Below are 15,117 nucleotides of genomic sequence, written 5' to 3'. Positions count from 1 at the left end.
CAAAAGGTCTTTGGAGAAATTTGGCATGATGGAGTGCCATCTAGCAAATACCCCGATGGAGTGTGGAGTCAAATCAACTAAAGAAGGAAAATTAGTGAATTCAACATACTACAAGAGCTTGATTGGTAGTATGAGGTATCTAACTTGCAGAAGACCGAAAATTCTATTCAAAGTTGGCTTGGTAAGTTGATTTATTGAAGAGCCAAAGGGCTCGCACCTTATGGCAATAAAGATGGGGCTTCGATGTATCAAAGGGACAATCCAGTATGGCCTATTCTATGGTTCAAGAAAATTGGAGTAGGTTGGATACAGTTGGAAACCTTGATGATCGAAAAAGCACGACAAGGGACATATTCTATTTTGGAGGAACAGCATTCATGCAGTCATCAAAGAAGCAATCTATAGTCGCTCTATCGACATGCGAGGCTGAGTATATTGCAGCTTCATCATGTGCTTGTCATGCAATTTGGTTACGAAGATTACTAAAGGAGTTGAAATTGCCAATGAGATTGTATGTAGATAACAAGCCAGCCATTGCCTTAACGAAAAATCCAGTTCATCATAAACAGTCGAAGCATATTGACACTCAGTTTTACTATATCCGAGAACAAATCAAGTCAAGGGAGATCAATTTGGTACATGTAAAGACTGTTGAACAGGTAGCAGATATACCAATGAAGCCATTGAAACCCGAAGCATTTAAGTATCTCCGAAACAAGCTCGTAGTGAATGATCGAAGCAAGCCTCGAGATATTGAAAATGCAAGTTTAAGGGGGAGAATGTTGGAGATTAAACTTGCATAGGGATCGAGGCGTACATAGCAGATAAATCTAGAAGAAAAAGGTGATGATGAGGCTTGCGTATTGGAGAAACCGAGAATATGCTTTGAATTACCGAGAAAATGTTTAGAATTCTGATAAAAACTTTAACATTCTGTATTTAATTTCTGGTAGAGAATTTGCCTATGAAAGGCTGCAATCTGTTAACCAAAACTAATACACTCAAGAAATACAAAATCCTCTCTTCTATACACACAAGAGTTTGAAAGAGGGAGGGAGAGAGAGAAAGAACAGAGTGACAACGTACTCCAACAAAAACTGCCAAATCAAGAGAGTACTATTCAGTTTAAACAGCTTGCATGGAATCAGGGTCAGGCGAGTAGATTAAACAAGAGGCTGCACTTCCAGCAAGGCTTTTTTTTCAAGAATAGGGTTTCACCTCCATGCGCAAGAGGTGACTAAATCTCGACTCATCCAGCCCAGATAGAGAGCCCCATCTCTCTCTTCAAGCCTGTATCTTTCGCTGTAGTACTTGAGAAGAGACTTGATCGTAGCATTCACCACGGAGTTCAATGGGTATGGCTTGAAACCGGCCATAAGGAACCTTGATCTCCATTTCCCGAGCAGCTCGTGGCGCTCTACTCGCTCAGACCCTTCGCAGGCGATTATGTTGACGATCTCCCGAGCCAGACAATGCTGTTCAACATTGATCCGATCCTTGTGCCCCCGAGGGAGCGTCTCATCGATTGATTCGAAAATAGCCAAGTAGTAGTCCAATGTCTCGATGAATCGGGGAAGGAATGAGGCAGTGCAGGTGTCGGATTCCTGCTCAACAAGAGTTACAAGTTTGGGAGACAAGTTCTTAACTAACCTTAACAGTCTGTCCCGGTGGTTCTGAATTCCCACATTCTCATCCGGCATGTGGTGCAGCATAAACGCAAAATTCACAGCCAGTGGCTCCCCGGGCTGAACCTTGAGATCTTTAATCTCAACCTGAGAACCTGACAGGGGAACGCCATGGAACTCGAAGGGCACTTTACACGACTCCGCAAACCTTGTCAACCTTTTCCCAATGATATCGAGTCCTCCTCCCCTGGCAGATGCCGATGTAGAATCATCAACACCCGTGATGCGGATCTGAGGGGGTCCTCCAGGCCGAGCTGCAAGGGCCTGAATCAGGGTGATCCACTGAGTTCCCTGAGCAATCTGAAAATCAATTATGTGAATTCTTTTTTCGTCTTTCATGGCTCCAGCAATTGCTCCATTGGCAGACATATAACCAAACTTGAAGTATGGGCAGACTTCATAAAGCAAGTGCATATATGAGAGGAGCTCAGAACTGGCAGGCTCTTCACATTTTAGGGCTTTGTATATGGAATTCCCGGAGGAGGCCAACCTTGCAACAATGCTTTCCAACATGTAGGCTCCTATTCTTTGTAATGGATCACCAGAAACCGATACCATTTGGCGCAACTCTGACAATAAAAATTCGGCTGTTGATAGATCAGAATCCGCTACAGCTTTTGCACAGGCAATAAGCACATCTTTCAAGCTCCTTTTGCTAATGTCCATAACTTGTTTCCACTTCTTTGTATCGGGTGAAAACAGATTAAGTCCACCCGTGATTGCTATATTACGTGCTTCAAGGATATTGGGATCAGGTCCCAGCATAGCAGCCTCCAGCTCCCTTAGCTTCTGCCCAAATTCATTGTCATTATCTGTTAAGCAAATCCCACTTACTGCTGAACTAACAGTATTATGGGGGAATTGTCCTGTACCAGAACATGACACAGAATCTGGTGCTGAGACAGGGCTTCCAAGAGGTGAGAAGCTTCCAGTGGATGGAGAATTTCGGAAAGGGTAACAACCCGTTGCGGCGGATGATTCAAAAGTGCATAGTTGCTCAGGAGGTTGAACGCAAAAGTCCCCGACTTCAGAGGATAAACCGACATCCGCATTCTGCGAGGGATGCCAAGTATAAGAATCAACCTCTTGCACGGGCTGGTAATACATCCTGCCGGATGCATCTGAATTCCCTTGTTTCGAAGATGCCTTCATTAGAGAATGACCTTTTCTTTGATCCACCACAACCACAGCAATCAAGATCACTAGCAGGAATGTTTCTGCGGGGAATGTATTTATCTTAGCCTGTTTATTAGCAAAACTAGGCTATTACATTATTAATCACACAACCCATTGTCTCCTTTCTGTTTCTATATCCAGCTTCTGGAAGTACTCTCTTTTAAAGCTCAACTGCCTATGCACTGAAGTTAACAAGATCATTTAAATTCAGCTCGACAATGATATATATCCGACCATGCTTAAAAGGAATTCCACAACACCAATATCAATCCAGTTAAGAGAATCCAAAGGAGGGAAGTTCCTCTGACTGACTAGAATAGTTTCAAAGGCTCCTTAAGGATCATTAAAGAAAGAGCATACCGGATTTGCTTCTGAAATAGCAACTTAAAGAGGGGGGGGGAGGTCATCCAGGAGGAACCTCAGTTCACCATCTGAATTTTCTTTCCTTAGAAAGTGTTAAACTTTAGTAATCAGTAAGTCCTAGGTCATGCATGGATTAGAGACGTAACATATTGGAGATCTAGGACTCAGATTATTGTCTATAGAAAATAACCCTGGTCTTGTGACTGCAAGAACTGAACTTGGTCATCACAAGAGGACAGAAACAATAGCTTATAGATGTTCCGCCCTCATCCACAAGAGATGAAATCAGAAAATAACAGAAAAAAATTCCATCACAAGCAAAAGAGAAACTCATGGAAATTACTCTTAAGGCCTTAGCAAGTGGCAACCAAGACAACCAGTAAAAAAAAGTCTACTGATTCTACTCGAATGAACATGCATCTAGTTCTATCTATGTCATCACTTATTGTGACAAAAGGATCGTAGAGGGCGATAAAATCAGTTCATAAATTGCCAAGGCCACATGAATGCACAATGAATATACATCTGGGAACACAGATACACCATATCTTGCATCTAAAGAGCAACCCATTTTCAGAATAAAAAAACAAACCCAGAGCCCAAAGAGACATTGGAATTTGAACCTTTCCTGGATAGGGAACAGAGCGGCTTCCTTTCCTTTTTCCACTACCATTATTCATAGAGAAAAGGGCACTGAAATTCCGAAAGAGCCCCAAAAGTTGAACAAGCAAGAAAGAACACAATCCTAATAAATCACGAATGAGACTGAAAACAAACACAGCTAAGCAAACAGAAGAATCCTGACCGAGGAATTTACAATCAAGCTGGAAATAAATGAAACACAAAAAAAAACTAATCAATCAGATTCGATGGGTGCGTTTGGGTTTTGACGATACCTTCCCTTCCCGCCCTGAGGCTCAGCTTTTCCTGCCCTGCTCTTGCTTCGAATTCCAAGGTTTCAGTGTGATCTCTTCACTTCGCTGTCTGGGGTTCAAAGTCACCTACCCAACAAATTCTTCTGAAATTTAAGGGCAGATTCGCGGCCACTTTTAAGGGCAGATTCACGACCAAGTGGCCCCTTTCTTAATTAGAATCACACACCTGCCATTGTTATTACGCCATGCCTGTTTGTGACGTTATAATTACCAGAAAGCCCCTTCATGAACATGATTTACTCTCAACACATTCACCAGCGCAGAACTTTAGTAAAAATTATAATAATGATTACAATGTGTCATATTTAAGTAACTTTTATGCCAAAAAATAAGATGTGCAGTGGCACATATAAGTCATTTTTATAAAAATAAATAAATACAGTTATCAAATTAACAAACATCTTTATAGTTTTTAATTGCTTTATGGAGTAGTTTTTATAATTTCATGTAATATTAGCCCGTTGCCACCATGCAGATGATCAGATGCAAGGCTACTGTCGAACAAATAAATTGCCTTTTACTTTTTAATGTGACAGAATAACATAACAAATACCATATTTCACATTTGCCTCTTTTTCAACAATATGAAAACATATTCATTCAAGTTGAGAAATCAAAATTCAAAGGCAATCATGATTCAAGACTTTTAGATCCTCTGACAAAACGCCAAGAGTTGGGTGGATTCAAAGTCTTAGCATTAGACTTGCATCAACAGAAGAACGACAAAGAGAGGGGGTGACATCACTCATGACCAACCATCCAACCGTACGTGTTAAGCAAGCAATTACATATGTATTTTTTCCTTTTAATGGAATGGAGCTGCTGCTTTAGTAATTACTAGTTCACAACTGCAATATTCTTCTTCAAAGTTCTAACCAGAAAAGAACCTTTTCCATGATTGCCAAGGGAGAAATCCACCTGCCAACGCCCATTGCACAGAATCATTAAGACAACCCATTTCTTTTTTCTGCAATTTAAATCTAAATCTGTAACCCTATTGTATGCCATGCAACTGTAAGCAGAAGACCGAGTAGCCAGTCAGTCATACGTACCACAGCCAGGGCAGCGGAATTGGTATTTCTCCCTCAAAACAAGCCCTGACCCTCCACACACTTCACACCTTCTCTGCGCTATCTGTCATTTCATATCATATCATTTTCACTGCTACTTCGGTGCACAAGCACATATCTATAATTTTTGAAAAAAAATTATTTGCAACCATCATTTTTATTCTCTATAATCATCATATTTTAATATATTTAAAATATTCTTTTTTAAAAACTCATTTTTACTCTTACAACCACTTTCTCCCTCAATCAACTATCTCCCAGTCATACACAACCACCAATTCATACTAGAGACAATGTAGCAAAAAACACTGGATTCGATGCAATTGAAAACAAAAAATAGATAAAAATACAAAAATAGAAAAACACACATATATATACATATATACACATCCCTGCATATACACATTCATAAATATATATATATACATATATAGACACTGGGAAGCAGCCATACTCACCAGTAATGCCGACCTTCATGGCCCCCCGAATCCTAGGGTTTGGGGTGTATTGAAGGCCCTCGAAGGGTTTGGGGTGCCTTAATGGCCTCCGAACCTTGAGGGTTTAGGGGCCTTCAACACACCTTGAATATTAGGGTTCGGGAGGTTATGAAAGGTGATTGTTGTGATTGCCTTTCGTTCTTTGCTCTATCCTGTCGATGCTCTTCAAAAGAGCATTCTTTTCTTCAAATGTTAGAGATCTATATATATATATATGTATTTATCGTGATAGTAGCGGTTGCCATGGCTGTGATGTCATCTCTGGTTTTGCAAAGGCAGCCCATACCCACATAGTCGGTCGGCAAATCCTGGTCGACGATTTCATTTGTTGGGGTTTGAGATGTGTTTCAAATTGTGTGGCAACGACGTGTTTTAGAGATGTGATAAAAGAAGATATTTTTGAAAAAAATTTGGCTGTAATGAGTTATTAACATGGCTGTAAAAAGTAAAAAAGAGAATATGAGGTTTTAGTGGCTGCAAAGAGAAGAATGGTAGCTGCAAATAGAATTTTTCTAATTCTTAGCTAACGTACGAATACGAGGAGGTGATGTGAATATGGGTGTCATGCTTGCTATATTGAAATCATCGACTATTGATTTGTATCAATCCTTTGACTAACGTACGAATAAGAGGCATAAGTTGAGAATTGCTAGATCACACCATGGAGCTATTTTCATACCCTTCTTTTAGTGAAAAAATTAAAACCTTTAATTAGCATTACAAGTTGGAACGATACCGGGTGGGTTCGCACTTACTATTCGTTTGCTGAATTCAATCCCAGCAACCACGAACGGCGTAACACCGGCTACACAATTGCCAAGTCAACAACAACAAAGTGGATCAATATAACGGTGTTTGGTCCCTGTCCCTGAGAAAATTAACCAGGGAAAACAGAACGATACCCAAAAGAAAGGTCACAGCCATCCGAGAGGAGCATATAGAACAGAGCTTACCCAACGCACCAACGACGATTTGCCACGTAACCTCGACATTCCCCGGATCAGCCGCAGCCGGAACGTCCTCAAAAGCCGCCGCGGTCCTAAACTTCCTTAAACGTCTGACTTCGGCGGCGAAGTACTTGTCTCGGTTTCTGGGAATTATGAGTTTGACGCCGGATTTGGAGTGTTCCGTCATTGTGGCGCCGTGGAGGGTGGTGGCGGTGCAGGAAGGGGCCAACACAGCCTTACAACTCGAAGCCGCCGTCATGAACATGGTTTCCATGCCTCGCCGGCGACGAGTGGGATATGAGACTGGGGGCTTAGAAGTGCATGTTTGAAATTGGACCACGTCGGCCGCTTGATTGGCTCGCCAGCCGCCAGCCGCCAGCCACATATTGTGCCAAATCTATTTCCAAACTTGATTTTGACTTAATTTAGAATCTGGACCAAGTTTTTTAGATTAAAAAAAAATCTGAAATAAATAAATTTAATTAAATTGATTCAATTACACGAGTTTAAACTAGCGCACGAGTTTACCTAATTTGCAAACTCCTCTTTCCCTAGAGATGATAAGTTTTTTTTTTTCTTTTTTAATTTATCGAGTTCACAATAAATTTGATTTAAGTAGGACAAATACGAATTAGATTTTGTCTGACATGAAAAGTATGAAAGAAAAAATAGAAAGGCTTATATACTATTAAGAAATGTAAGTTTTACCCCTTTTAATTAAAATTTTGATATATTTCCTCTTTCAATTATTTTTTTGTGACCTTAAGTATCGTTTATGTGCTTGTAATATGAGGTTTAACTTAGATTAATGTCAAGTATTTAAGATAATAAAAAAATGGTTAAAATAGAAAATATACTAAAATTTTAGTTAAAAGACTAAAGACTATATTTTATAATAGTCTAGGAACCTTATGCGTTAAGGTAATTTTAAACAGTGTGGATTAAAAATTTAAACTCTCAAACTCATAACTTTATAAACTATCGTCTTTTTATCGACAATACCCACTTCCTCCAAGCCTATTATTGGATTGTTTTCTTGCTTGTCTCCACAAACTCTTTGTCGACTTCATTCTTAGTTTTTTAGTTGTCATCGCCACCACAATTAAAACTCTAAGTCTCACAAAAAATCAACAACTTTTTCTCCTCTTTTTACTTTTAGTTGTCTCATCTCTTTTTCTTTTTCTCTCTCTAATATTCAAACACCAAAAATCACCACCGCTCATCCTAAGCAAACCACCATAACTACCACAACTAGCCATTCCATCTCAAACAACCAAAATCTCTACAACTAACCTTTACATTTTAAACAATCACTACCACCACCGCAACAAGTTGTTCCATCTCAAACAACTAAAACTATCATAACCACCACCACAACCAATTGTTCCATATATCTCTCTCTTAGCAGTTGTGATGTGATTGGGTGAGATGAATAAGTCGAGATCTCTAAACGAGTCAAAATTTTGATTCAAATTTTATTCTTTATTTTTAATTTCTCATTTTTTATGGGGTCTAGTTTTTTTTTTTTTTGTTTTTTAGATTACAATTCTTATACTTATTGAGGCTATTGTTGTTAATGAACGAGGTTTGGTTTCTATTACCTATTTGTTTGGTTTATGAGAAAATTAAGCAAAATATGTAATTTTGAATTTATGTAATTTTTCTTTAATTCTTGTTGTAATTTATTATTTAATTGCAATTGTGTTGTATTCAAAATTTATTTAGTCTTGCATTTCATGGTAAGTGGGTTTTGGTGTGATGGAGTGGTGGGTGAAGTTTTTGATGAGTGAGATTTGGTCACATAGAAACAATTGGTAGTAGTGGTGGTGGAGAAGACAAGGTCTAAGTGATTGAGTGATAGTGGTAGTTGAAATAACTAGGTGAATTTTGCTTTGGCTGATGGTCGATGGCCGGTGGTGGTGGAGGTAAATAGTGGTTTTGTGTTGTGAGATGATTTTTTTTTTAATTTAATTTATTTTTTTGGAGAGAAAGGGAATGGTTATGATCGTAAACTAATGGTGGTGGTGATCAGTAAAAAAAAAAAAAAAAAAGATGAAGATGATGGTAGTTGTGTAAGGTATAAAGTGAGAGAGAAAAAGTAGAAAGAGAATAGAAAACGAGGAATTTTAGTGAACAAACAACTAGAGAAAGAAGTGGTTGTGATGATGTCGATAGCTAACAAAAAGAAAGAAAAAAGATAAATATGGTGATAATGGTGTATGATCGACAAAAAAAAGAATAAAGAAGAAAGGGATGTGACAAAAAAGGTTAGGAATTTGTGAAATTTGAAGTTTTTATTCGTGGTTATTATAATAAATAATATGTAAATGTTTAGTATGTTGTGTAAAAATTAATTTGACATGTTAGAGAGGTTCTAATTTTATTTTTTATTGGTAATTGAGCTATTAACTTTTAGTTAATCAAATGATTTAAAATAATGAAAAGAGAAAATATATCAAAATTTTAGTTAAATAAAATAAAAATTAATATTTTAATAATTTAAAGACCCTCGTGTATAAAATAAAAAATATATTTATATTGATATGCTAAATTAGGCATACCTCTGCTCTGTAATTAATTGATAGGATTAAAATTAGTAAAGTGACTGTGAAATGTAATTAATATGTTTGAAAAATTAAAAATATTTTTTGAAAAAATTAATTTTTTTTTATTTGAAACATGATTAATTTTTACAATTTTCACTAGAATGTGGATTTGATTGGTTGAATTTGTTTTAAGGAAATAGTAATTGTGGTGTGTCATTATCCACTTTAATAATTACACTAATATGACTCTCAATAATCATGTCTTAATTGATCAATAATTTAATTTATAATACAACACAACAACTTAAAAGAGATAAATAATAATATAACAATAATAATAAAAGAAAAAACAAAATTATTAAGAATCCAAGAAGGGACACAAAAACAATTCAACTGTCATAACACCAAATAAATAAATAAATAAATAAAATTAGACGAAGAAAGTGATATTAAGAGGTAGAATTAGAAAAGAAAAGATGAACCAACCAACCAGACCAGACGAGACCAGCTGCTACGGATAAGGAGTTAAGGACAGTGATCACTCCTCTCTCTCTCACTCCCTGTCTCCGTGGGGCTAGATTTTTTGGGATTTAGGGTTTTAGGCTATATTCACCCCCACCCCTCCTGCTCTCTTCAATGGCGGTTTCTTCTCTCGGTACTTTCGGCTCCGCCCCTCCTTGTTTTCGGCTCCATGTGGGAATGCCTCTCTCGAACCGTCTAAGAGCGTGGATTGGATTGCAAAGAGGCAGAAGTACTAGGGGAGGAAGAAAAGGAAGAGCGACGCGGCTCTTTGTTCTGTCGTCTCATTCCAACGCGAAGCTTCTCAAGTCCAATCGCCGCTCTCGCTACGGCAAGGCACTGTCCCCTTACGACGGCGTCGACGGCGTCGAAGACGACGATTGGTTTTCCTCTGAGGTGCTGTGACTTCTTTTCTTGCTATCTTTTGGGTCTCCTGCTAGGCGTTGTTTATTCTTTTTGGTACTGTAGGACTACCGTTTTGGAACTTAGAATTTTTGGGAGAGAAGGGAAGGAAAATACGGAGGAAGTAAATTTAAAGCTACATTTATCTATTTATTAGTTGCTGGGGTTGGGAAATGAGGGGAAAAAGTGATTACCATTTGTCAAACAAATTCATCTTTCGGTTTGGCTATTTGTAAGGGAAACATTCAGAGTTCATTTTCAACATTTATCTATGAACTAGATGAAAATACTTAGAATCTTTGTTTCAAGTGTAAGTTCCACCCATTTCAGATACCCTAGTTCATAGGATAATAGAAGCTAGGTTTCTCTAATTTTAGTTGGGTGAGCAAATGGGAAGGAAAAAAGGGAAAAAAAAAATAGATATTGGACAAGAAGATAATTTTGTGGGATTATGCAAGTAGTTTCATTCTTTCCATTTTCCTTTCCATCGTGACAAAATTAGTACCTAACATAACCTAGAAAAGTAGCAGTACGGCTTATTCCACTTGACGATACAAGTAGTTTATTTGGTAATGGCCCAGATGTCTAAAGATATCCTTGTTGTTTCAGACTTTTCCTTTTAACTAAATTTGCTACGATGCGCATCAATCTCTCTGTCTTGAAAGTAGCAGTTGCACGGATCATTCTAAGGCTATGTGCTGCTGCATTTTGGTGGTAGATTGTCCTCGGTTCAAGCAGCAAGTAACCTTGTTATGTTTTTGCACATAGATGTGGACTTTTTAATTTGGTTACATTTACTCGTCCTCATTTGGTACTTGATATTGAGAGAATTTTATGTTAAGTGTTTGTTCCTGGCTACATGACATCTGGTTCAGCAGGCAATTTGGATTAAGCAAACTCATTTTGCCTTTTTCATGATCAACATTGCTCCTTTTTGACATGGTGGTGTGTCTCCAGGATGAGTTTGCAGATGAAGAAGCCTTTGATTCTGATAAACAGGGATTTAAATCACGGAAACCAAGAAACAATAACCAAGGTAAGGCTGAAGTTGAGACAAAAATTTCCATGGGAGATTGACAAAAAAGGAAATTTATTTGTGCAGTTAGGCACAGGCTTTCAGAAGACTCGTTACAGTCGAAAACTGCAGGCAGTTTTCATTCTACATCAAGCAGACAAAATAATATTGGCTCCTTCCATGGTGATTGTGGAGGAAAGGTATTCTGTTCACAAAATTTCCTCAATCTTTCTATGGATATTAGTGGATAAATTAAAACATAATTTTTTCTGGTTGCAGCTGGAGGCTGGGCAATCTGCGAAGGACAGATTTTGCAATCTGTCAGAAGAACTTGATATAGATGAGAAATGGTTTCCACTTCTCGATTACTTGAGCACTTTTGGACTTAAGGAGTCGCACTTCATCCAAATATATGAGAGGCACATGCCTTCCCTTCAGATAAATGTGGGTTCTGCACGGGAAAGGTTGGAGTTCTTGTTGAGTGTTGGTGTCAAACATAAAGACATCAGAAAGATACTATTAAGGCAACCACAAATCTTAGGGTACACAGTGGAGAACAATCTGAAATCTCATGTTGCATTTTTGGGGAGTTTGGGTATTCCAGATTCTAGAATAGGGCAGATAATCACTGTTACTCCATCTCTGTTTTCTTATAGTGTGGAGAATTCTTTGAAACCCACAGTGAGGTACTTGCTTGAAGAGGTTGGCATTAAGAAGAGTGAATTAAGTAAAGTTGTGCAGCTTAGCCCTCAAATCCTGGTTCAGAGGATTGATAGTTCATGGACAACTCGTTTCAATTTTCTTACAAAGGAATTGGGGGCACCCAGAGATAGTATAGTGAAGATGGTCACCAAACACCCTCAACTACTTCACTACAGCATAGAGGATGGTTTACTGCCAAGAATCAATTTTCTAAGGAGTATTGGGATGCGTAATTCCGACATTTTGAAAGTGTTGACTAGCCTTAGCCAGGTCACTTCTCCTCCTTACTTTTTTGTTCCTCTCATCATCTAAAAGCTTGTTTGACAGAGTTTTCAGTTTTGGTTTTCATTATTTTTTTTCTTTTTTTGTTTGATTTTCATTTTCATTAAAAAACGATAATTAAGCATGTCTCTATTTTTTGCCAAGAGAAAATTAAAAATGTTGTTTGATTACTTTTGCATTTTCATAATTTTGTTTCTGATTCCCCCACGCCCTTTCTTTCTTATTCTTCCCACTTCTGGTATAGTCGCCAACAAGTCCACTGGTGGGGTAACTGACCTCCGGTTACTGTCACAGAGTTGTCAGCTGACTCCCAGACGAGGCTCTGTGAGTCCCCAGCAACTCCAAAGGGGTTGTCATGTCCCAGCAACCTGCTGAATGAGTCCTGTATGTCCAACAACTAATAGGGGAGGGAAGGGGAAGGAAATAAAAATGAGATATATGGAAAATACCCGTTTGATTGTATTCATTTTTTTTGAAAAGTGCTCATAATTTTTTAAAACAAGGGTAAGCAACCAAACAATATTTTTGTGTTTTTGTTTTGGAAATTTAAACACTAAAAACTGAAAATGAAAGATTCTACCAAACAAGCTCTCAGTTAATTATTGTGCTTATTTTTATGTAGATTTAATTGGACTGTCTTTCGTCTTCATTTTTTCTGTGTCATGCTCAGTTTTAGTTAGTTACGAGAGAGATTAACCTCTTTTAAGTTATTCAGTGTCTTGAGTGTTGTAAATCCAATTATTTCATCTCGAAAGCTTCAAATGAAGTTGACAAATATATGCAGGTATTTTCTCTATCACTGGAAGGAAATCTGAAACCCAAGTATATGTACTTGGTCAACGAGCTTCAAAATGAGGTGCGGTCCTTGGCCAAATATCCTACATACCTAAGTTTGTCTCTTGACCAGAGAATCCGTCCGCGCCATAGGTTTCTTGTTTCCCTAAAGAAAGCTCCGAAAGGGCCTTTTCCTCTCAGTTCACTGGTTCCATCTGATGAAAGCTTCTGTCAACAATGGGCTGGTACTAGCTTAGATAAATATTTGGCATTTCGTCAACGGTTACTGCTTAAAGAGTTTGCAGACAAATATAAACGTTGATAATGATACGTGACTTTAAAATTCATTGGGGATTCATAAAAGCAGATAAGTGGACAGGTAGAATGGTCTTGTCAGAGAACTTGTTGCAACTGATATGCATGTCTTCCCGGTAATTAATACTAATAACATTTGACAGTAAAGTGAAGATATGTCCATAATGGCTCTGAGATCCTGTGACGCAAGCCCCTCTAGGTATGTCACTTTCCCACTATGTTCCGACTATGTTCTTTTGTTGTTTACTTTTAACAGAATACATGAACATATCTTGACTCTGAGATGTTACTTTGATATTTCGTGACAGGAACTGCTCGAGTTCTGTGGTATGGTGCCTACCGCAAGCATGCATAGAAAATTGGAAAAGAAAAATGAGATAATTCTTACATTGAGCAGGCGCTATTTATATGATTGCATGGCTTTACATCATCCATGAACTCTGAAAAAGAAAAGAATAAGAAGAAGAAAGTTAATGAACTGTTGAAATGCATAAATCATAAGGGGTTTGAAGTCGGAGGATACTGAAAACTTGATGCAAATTGTCTTGATGAGGCATCTCCCTCTAATCTCACAAGTGAAGGTGGTTATGACTGTCTTAATGTTTTATTTAACCCATTGCAGGCTTGTGTTTTGACTGCAATCTGTCAACAGAATGCTCTGAAGTAGCTGGCTGGGATCTTTCTGGTAAAAGACCAAGTGAGAACCTTTCTTTTTTCAGACCTTAATGCTGCATAACTGACACAAGGTTTTCTTTCATTTGCTGACTTACACTTGGCAAGAAATTTGTGTAGTTGCGATGTAAAATACTGTTGATTATGTTTTCTTGTACATGCACAAAATATTATAAGTTTTATTTGTTTTATATCTAGCAGTCTTCTTACCTTGCTACCAACTATTTGCATTATTACTTTTATTTTCTGAACTAGCCATTTGTAATTGCAAATTTCTTTCATCTACCATAAAGATCTTTTTTGTATTATTTGAAATTCATCTGCTCCTATAGTGTCTCCACTCTCTAGTGTCTAACTATGTAGCATATTTAGCTTTATGATGCGTCATGTACGCGTTGTGCCCTTGCCAGGGGAATCTTTGAGAAACCGCAAGAAATATTGACAATTTGACACGATTGTTTTCTTCTAACCAGCTACTTCAAGGATTAAGGTTTACATTGTTGTTGTAAGCTTACCCTTAAGTAGACTGAATTGTCTTGTGGGAATCTTTGACAAGGACCAACTGGTGAGTGACCCTTGCCACCATCTTATTGCTAGTTGCCATTAAGTAATCTTACCGGTCATGGGAGGTCTTTTCCATGCTATCAGGAGCAGTTTTGAGTTTGAATTCTGATCTTGGTCTGGTATCTCGGATGTCTTTCTTTGTTCTATCTTGAAACAAATCGTTGAAGGATCATTGTTTTTGGAAAACCAAGAATCACTATGTTCTATCATCGTTTAATCATCAATATATATATTGTTGTTGCTAAAACTTTCAGTGATGTAAACTTCTTGATTATGGGTTGTGCCTTACTTCAGAATTACAAGATAAAACAAGATAGTTTTGCATCTGTCATTAGCTTGAGTCTTAACGTGATGTTGGAGACAACCCGGTTGTAGATAAAATGAAATCACTCATTAAAGTTGAAAACCCTCAACACTAGCTGATTCCTCCATTCGCTGCATGCATTGAATCTGTATTTCCAATGGAACCATGCATCGAGTGGTGTTTGATGTTGTTGACCCATCCGGATTTCAAGTCTTTGAAAAGATAAGAAGTACCAATAAAATCGTATGCCAATTATAATATGGTCTAATCCATTGCACACATTTGAAGAGCAGCTAGCCAAAAAATTGACTATTGTAAAAAAAGCGACTTTTCTCACTTTTAAACGCCT

The 15,117-nt window shown here is 37.8% G+C and overlaps 2 protein-coding genes across 9 annotated transcripts; one reads left to right on the top strand and one right to left on the bottom strand.

The window, feature by feature from the left end:
- Positions 1–1,063: 1,063 nt before the first annotated feature.
- LOC127811988 (scarecrow-like protein 21) lies at positions 1,064–6,777 on the bottom strand. 4 transcript variants are annotated; one of them, XM_052352222.1, is made up of 4 exons: positions 6,629–6,777; positions 6,482–6,531; positions 4,121–5,077; positions 1,064–3,043 (listed from the first exon to the last, which is right to left on the bottom strand). In XM_052352222.1, exon 4 carries the CDS (start codon positions 2,835–2,837, stop codon positions 1,215–1,217), a length of 1,623 nt encoding a protein of 540 aa, XP_052208182.1. In that variant the 5' UTR covers positions 2,838–3,043; positions 4,121–5,077; positions 6,482–6,531; positions 6,629–6,777; the 3' UTR covers positions 1,064–1,214. The 4 variants fall into 4 exon arrangements, with proteins under 4 accessions (XP_052208182.1, XP_052208183.1, XP_052208180.1 ...); XM_052352223.1 differs by having other exon boundaries at positions 1,064–2,902; XM_052352220.1 differs by having other exon boundaries at positions 1,064–5,077.
- A 2,927-nt stretch (positions 6,778–9,704) lies between these two features.
- LOC127811558 (transcription termination factor MTERF9, chloroplastic) lies at positions 9,705–14,121 on the top strand. 5 transcript variants are annotated; one of them, XR_008025729.1, is made up of 8 exons: positions 9,706–10,134; positions 11,098–11,176; positions 11,243–11,355; positions 11,435–12,127; positions 12,924–13,292; positions 13,372–13,427; positions 13,537–13,555; positions 13,851–14,121. XR_008025729.1 is itself a non-coding variant. In XM_052351534.1 (6 exons), exons 1-6 carry the CDS (start codon positions 9,856–9,858, stop codon positions 13,893–13,895), a joined length of 1,281 nt encoding a protein of 426 aa, XP_052207494.1. In that variant the 5' UTR covers positions 9,705–9,855; the 3' UTR covers positions 13,896–14,121. The 5 variants fall into 5 exon arrangements, 1 of the variants encoding a protein (XP_052207494.1); XR_008025727.1 differs by having other exon boundaries at positions 13,537–14,121; XR_008025728.1 differs by having other exon boundaries at positions 12,924–13,427.
- The last annotated feature ends 996 nt before the right edge of the window (positions 14,122–15,117 follow it).

This window comes from Diospyros lotus, chromosome 10, assembly GCF_014633365.1.
Source record: "Diospyros lotus cultivar Yz01 chromosome 10, ASM1463336v1, whole genome shotgun sequence".
In the NCBI taxonomy this organism is placed as follows: domain Eukaryota; kingdom Viridiplantae; phylum Streptophyta; class Magnoliopsida; order Ericales; family Ebenaceae; genus Diospyros; species Diospyros lotus.
The sequence above is the reverse complement of the archived record's forward strand: the minus strand, read 5'-3'. Positions and strand labels throughout refer to the sequence as shown.

Excerpts from the sequence above, each read along its gene's own strand:
- LOC127811558 (XM_052351534.1), top strand. The coding sequence starts at position 9,856 with ATGGCGGTTTCTTCTCTCGGTACTTTCGGCTCCGCCCCTCCTTGTTTT. Across the intron at positions 12,128-12,923 it reads TGTTGACTAGCCTTAGCCAG|GTATTTTCTCTATCACTGGA; the intron begins GTCACTTCTCCT and ends AAATATATGCAG. Across the intron at positions 12,996-13,850 it reads TCAACGAGCTTCAAAATGAG|GCTTGTGTTTTGACTGCAAT; the intron begins GTGCGGTCCTTG and ends AACCCATTGCAG.
- LOC127811988 (XM_052352220.1), bottom strand. The coding sequence starts at position 2,837 with ATGAAGGCATCTTCGAAACAAGGGAATTCAGATGCATCCGGCAGGATG.